Genomic DNA, 6,530 nt, shown 5'->3' with positions numbered 1-6,530 from the left:
AATGTGGGTGGGGAGGTTAAACAGTAACCAAGCTCATATAGAGGAGCAATCTATATGACAGCTGTAGCTATAGCAACAGGATGATAGAAACTCAAATAGACAATTCGTGTTAATTTAAGCAGAATTGTTTTGTTTTTTTTCTCTCAAGTTTGCATCGTTTTTCAAAGATTATCCACGATAGAATGATTTGGTGAATGAGTAAAACAAAAAGGTACACAGTGTTAAGGCACCTCTTTAACCGTAAATAATTAAAACCGTTCGAAAAAGGAATGAAGTCCAAGCTGAGGTTATTCATAGATATACTTGTTTGTGATGCATCGACGTTTGGAGTTTAAGTGATTCTAATACCTACAAGAACTCAATAATCCATATAACGAATTTAGTGTAATAGGTTAAGATTTACACCACTTTTCAATAATTATATCTCGTATAAACAACATTATGTCCTTCCGTACAGGGATTTTCTATTAGGTTGTGTTGTTTCGTTCTCCAAAGTGCACATGGGTTCAGTTTGGATCCGGTCGTTTAGATATAAGAAAGAGAATTACACTTGTACAATATCCTCTTTCAGTGATATCACATGAAACATGTGGAAAATAAATCAGTGTTTAGTTTCCCATGGCTATAAAATGATGGACTCACCTGAAAGCATTAAATTACACAACAGCACTGGGGTTTTCACTTTCCAGTGTCCTCATGAAACACACTACTACTTCACACACACAAGTTCTCACACACTGTCAGGATGAATGTGATGAATGATCAAGTGCCATATTTATCATCTTTATTCATTAGGCTGCATTTGTTTACAGATGGACACAGACTTCTGTTTAATACTCAACACCAAAATATATCCTAAGTCACAATAGGAACCAATAAAAAGAAAATTCATAAAGCACAAATATATCTTTCTAATGAATTAAAAAGGTGTATGTTTATACTCACTGTGTTTATACTCACTAGCCAGGGTAATGCTGTTATAAAAAAAAAATACCATAGCTAATTCACTGTATGAACAGGAAGTGGTCATGTTCCGCAGTTTATGGTTTTAAAAGCCATTTTGCTCCTGTTTTATAGCACAAGTGGTTCGGCTGGATGAATAGAAAGCATTATGGAGGTGATAAAAGCCTGTTTTCACGCTCTCCCCAACAGCAGGTCCAGGATCAGATTTACATTTTAACCGAACCATGGTTTTCGTTGCACAATATCCAACGTTGTTAACCGATATAATGGAAATTGTTATAATGTAATCAAGAATAAAAAGATAAAGAAATTGTATTCTGTTGTATTCAAGCCAGGATGAACTTTACATGTGAAATGTTAGCGCGGTTTGAGTTCTTTCTTCTCGAACATCCAGGTTTGTGCACTAAAGCATTGACAATGATAAATATTGAAGTAACTATATACTGTATAGTAAGTTAGTTTAGGTCATTAAGAGAGATATACAGTACAACATAACTTAAGATAAAGTGGGTTATAAAAGTAGATTTAAATGCCAAAATGAATAGCTTAGTTACACCATGTTGCCTAAGTAATTAGTTTGACCATTTTTTTTACAGCAAACCTAACCGAATGATGGAGGGGTAAGATCTTGCATTGTTTTGCATCAATTAAAAAAAAAATGGAAATGATATATTTTTAAGAACTTTTCTTAAACCTCATAAGTGGACATGCTTTTTTGTGAAAGTGTTTTGGACTTTCTCCGAACACAATCATTTCCTTTCAATGAGACTCGTACACATTTGGATAAAATATGGTGACTTGGATATGGTGAAACACAATTCAACTCCAAATAAGTCATCATAAGGTCAGAAAATTTATTGGGTGTACACAAACCATAAAAGTGCTTAACTCTCAACATGAACCTAACGGCAATGCTACTCTTACAGTAATGCAAACATACGAAACAGTGCAAACAGTCCATGGACAGGACAAGAGACAAACAACACAAGAGTCACAAGACTGACTCTCAGGATCCCTACAACAATTACATCAGCCAGTCTGTGTGAGATGATTTGTTATTTCAACTGTGGGATTTTCTCTTTTTTATGTTTAAAAATGCAATATTTTACAAAAGAAATCAACTGATTTATTAGTGGTGCAACACAAAACAATGTGTTTCTGCGCTCTTTGGTCAGTCATTTACTTCAATCTGTGCGACTAAAACATCTTGAGACTTCTGGATTTTGATCTGTAGCACTGGTTCCTGAGACACGATCCACCATAAATAGAAGGACAAGCTGAGCATGGCCTTCCAGTTTTGTATGGAGCTTCTCCCACCCAGTTACCTCTGTAAAATAAGCAGAAACACACTTACTGTAACTTAAGTATTTAACATGATAGTGGGTTAATAATCAGAAGTGCATTTGTATTAAGGATTACTTGATGGAATAGTTGCAGACCAGTAAGGTGGCCTGTTTCCATGTAGCACCAAACACATACATATTTGAACACCTGTTGATGGCACACCCAATCTTATTGGTGCTGGCCCACACCATCTGCAATTCAAAATGAACAGGATGCATGGGTTAATGACTCCCTGCATCAATTATATTTCTCCTTAGTTGTGCATTTTCAATTACAAAGTTGTTTGTAGCTATATTTGTAATCCTTGCATGAAACTGAAATGCATTTGTTTCCTGTATTCTTACTGTACATGTTGCAGTTTTTGTACACTGTTGCTATTTTCACTTTAAAAAAATAGTGGATAGAAAGAACGGAAAAGGTGTGGCATTCAGAATCTAACAACACATTAGAATGGATTTAAAAAAAATCTATTTTAGTTAAAAATGTGCATGGGTTAAGACCCAGACTGGCGCATGCATATGATTGCATTTTTCTTACATTTCTTACATCACGTCCAGTTACCTCTATGTAGATTCATGGATGGATTATTAGTATTAACTTCAACATAAATTCCCAACATTACGCAAATACTAAATAAATAAGTGCAGATGTAAACACTTTTTAAAAACTAATATTTAATCCACATTTGCACCAAGACAAGTCTTTAAGTGCATTGTACAGAAATTCCAAAAAATCCCACTGTAAATCAAAAACAGCATTTAGTAATTCTTTTATCTGTCACATATATGGTACATTAAGGCACAGAGAAATTCTTCTCTTTGCATATCCCAGTTTACGCAGTTGGGGTTAGAGCTCAGGGCCAGCCAGGATACATCACATCTGGAGCAGACAGGGTTAAGGGCCTTGCTCAAGGGACCAACCGTGGCTTGAACCACTGGTCTTAACCTGCTGAGCTACTACTGCCCCATGTAACAGATCTGTGTACATAATACTCTGTAATATCACTGCTATTACAAACCAGTAGCATCAGAATTAAATTTTGCCCTTTACTTCTGTTGGATTTTTTGAAGCGATTTTCCCTTTGTTTGAGTTTCCTTTATTAATGTTTATTTAGGTCAGTTCCCCAAAACGTATGTCACAACTACGTCAAAAGATCCAATAGCTGGACTTGCACATATGGTGAGAAACTGATTCCTTATTGAGCTCTTGGCTTTAGAAGTACATGGCTCCAGATGTTGCACATTCTCTCAATATCTACAGGTATTTGCGTTTCCTTCAGGTTCTCTGGTTTCTTTGCACTTCCCAATAACGTGCCAGTAGGTGGATTGGCTCTAATTTGACACGTTTTCGCCCCAAAAGTGTGAATGTGTGTGCACCAGATTGACTCTGACCCAAACCCAGACTCGTATGCAGTTACTGAAGATGAATGAATAAACCACATGTGTAAACATAATAAACCTATAATGTGTTGTGGGGCTGAGGAGAAGGGCTTCAGAAGTTTCAGCTGTTAGTTTTATGCTTTCGGGTTGTTAGTTTGTAAATCATACCTGTGTATAGTGGGTGCAGACAGAGCCGGTGCATCTGGTGGGGTAGGAGAAGGAATACTTCTCATCATGCCATGATTTCACCAGCTCAATGACTGATCTATACCTACAATAAATAAAACTATTAATACATTATGTCTCATCTTTTTCAGCACGTACATTTTTGGGGTTATTGGTTTGTCATTTAGGGTCATTTGTACATGTAGAACAGTATAAAACATGCTTTTATATTGCGAGAGGATTTAAATTTGGACCCTTTGGGAGCCTTGAGATGATGTAAACTGGGGTTTAAAGTTATAAGAACCGGGTTCATTCTTTTAGCAAACAAATCTAGTTTTAAATCAAATTTTATGTGAAAATCTTAAAACAAAATATCTTCAATAAAAAATTATATCTTTCCTCACAAATATTGGCACATAAAATTGTTTGTGAGTGGTGTACAAGTCAAACCAGGACTTTTGATTGCACAGAATAACAAAACATAGTTACAAGAGTAAAAACTCCCTTGATTTCTCTATATAATCCCCTGCTGCATTAATGCATTAGTGCTTATATACCACAAATGTAGCAAGATTTCTTAGTACGCTGAAGACATGATGGGACTGCCTCCATTATGTCTAAAACGCTGGCCTCCCAGGAACTCCTTAACATGTGGAAATAGCTTGGCGTGAAGTAAGGACTGCATGGGGATGTGTTGCAATAACTCCCAGCCAAGATTCCGTATACACGGAATCTCTGTATACACTTCTCACTGACAGACATGTCTCTTTCTCAAGTTGCTGATTTCTCAAGTTATCTGTTGATTTTCAAGGATCAGGCTCTTCACCTGCTGAATGTTCATAGAACCAACTGCAGTGACAGAATTCTTATTCACAGATGTATGGCCTTCTTTAATATTTAAATTAACTGTGGCTAAGAATCTTATCACTGTACTGTGCTTAAAGTCTTCTGTAAATGTCAATGGTGTTACGCTTTTATTCATAAAAAAATTTGAATTTTGAAGTCCTGGTTAGACTTGAACGGCCCTTGTAAGTCCATATCATGTAAACAATTGTCCTCATCTTAAATAATGTATTCTAGCAAATAGATAATTTCTTTGGTATATGTTCAGTATTTTGGACTATTCCAAAAAAATATATATATATATTTATATATAAATATATATATATATATATATATATATTTTTTTTTTTTTTTTTTTTTTTTTTTTTTTTTCACAAAAGCACTGGATAAGGGAAGCAAAGTATTATATGATGAGGTATATATGATGAGGATAAGAGTCCAATAAAAGTTTTACCCAACAAGCTCTTAATACCTTCCAGTTGAAACGGACAGGTTCTGGCCCGTGTATCTCATGACGTGTGCCGGCCCGTGATCCCATATGCACTGTGAGGCCCAGGACTCGGCTGATCTCGCAAGCCGCTCATCCCACACCTTTTCAAACAGACACCAGTTTTTTAATAAACATCACCAATTTATTAAGTTTTTAAACAAATCTAACAAGCAGGCACATTACCATATACTCCATGTTTGCAGCATGTGGGAAGACCTGAGACCGCACACGGTTGTGGTAGTCCAGCAGATCCAACATATCCCTGGAGGAAATGTAGCGCTTCCTCCGGCTGAGAGGCACATCGCTGCTGCTGCTTCTGTTCCTGTTCATCCAGCTCAGTTCAATCCCAAATTCAGCCACAGGGAGGGGAGAGAGCTCTGTGGTGTTGGTAAGAACCATAGCTGCTCTGGTGCATGGCATCACCCACAAGATGGCAGCCAAGACCAGGTGACTGCAGGACACACGCATGGCGCTGCTGTGGAACGAGCTTTTGGGATAGAGTGGAGGTTAATGGTATTATTTAACGTAATGCATTATAGTTGGATTTTATGACATTAACATTTAGATATACATTATTAATAATATAAGCAATATACTGATCTACATAAAGTTTATTTGCAATAAATTCAGCATAACTAGTAACAGTGATGTCTAATTTACCTAGTAGATAAGTAGTATGTAAGTAATATATACTGTATAATAATATAATTTATAATATATATACTATAAGTGTTAGAAATCATTGATATTGAGCACGATTGCTTACAGCAAACCATTATAGTACAATAAATACAGCAGATAAATGTGCAAATAACTTACAATAAAAACTTTTCTAACAGGGAAATTTAATATATATAAAATATATTAATGAACAAATGAACTCTGCAACTAAGTGATTAAATGTAAAGCCATCAACTTAAACACATAAATAGTACAGTATGCACACTAGATTTTGATTACCTGGTGATTAAGTCCTACAATCCCCCTAGCGAAAGCGTGAGAGCTCCCGTCTTTGCATACCTTCAGTCAGGATTCCAGCAGCTGAGCGTGGAACTGAGCAGAGACCTGCAGTTAAATGACAGCCCTTGCAAACAACACCGTTTGACCGTACTTAACAGGACGTGCAGAGGCTGAAGCCATCTGACGTCGAAGAGCAGAAGCACTTGAGCTTCTTCAGCCCCCACAGGGATGGTCCCTGAGTTCACAAAATACGTTGATGGAAGTTTTTGCTTTTTCAGCACACACTCTCGGCCTGAGCGCCAGGCTTCCCGCCGATCCTCAGCCAAAACCCACAAATGGTCCTTTTCTTCTAAACAGAAGTAATCAATAGGAATGTAAAACTTCAC

At 36.6% G+C, this 6,530-nt stretch overlaps 1 protein-coding gene across 2 annotated transcripts; it reads right to left on the bottom strand.

Annotated features, from left to right (window-relative positions):
• Positions 1-1,829: 1,829 nt before the first annotated feature.
• On the bottom strand, positions 1,830-6,272 carry r3hdml (R3H domain containing-like). 2 transcript variants are annotated; one of them, XM_053483072.1, is made up of 6 exons: positions 6,205-6,272; positions 5,368-5,671; positions 5,167-5,285; positions 3,855-3,957; positions 2,383-2,498; positions 1,830-2,290 (listed from the first exon to the last, which is right to left on the bottom strand). In XM_053483072.1, the coding sequence occupies exons 2-6, from the start codon at positions 5,650-5,652 to the stop codon at positions 2,161-2,163; spliced, it is 753 nt and encodes a 250-aa protein (XP_053339047.1). In that variant the 5' UTR covers positions 5,653-5,671; positions 6,205-6,272; the 3' UTR covers positions 1,830-2,160. The 2 variants fall into 2 exon arrangements, with proteins under 2 accessions (XP_053339047.1, XP_053339045.1); XM_053483070.1 differs by having other exon boundaries at positions 6,145-6,271.
• Positions 6,273-6,530: the final 258 nt, after the last annotated feature.

This window comes from Clarias gariepinus, chromosome 22 (genome assembly GCF_024256425.1).
Source record: "Clarias gariepinus isolate MV-2021 ecotype Netherlands chromosome 22, CGAR_prim_01v2, whole genome shotgun sequence".
Taxonomy (NCBI): domain Eukaryota; kingdom Metazoa; phylum Chordata; class Actinopteri; order Siluriformes; family Clariidae; genus Clarias; species Clarias gariepinus.
Note: the sequence above shows the minus strand (reverse complement) of the source record. Positions and strands in the feature narration are given on the sequence as shown.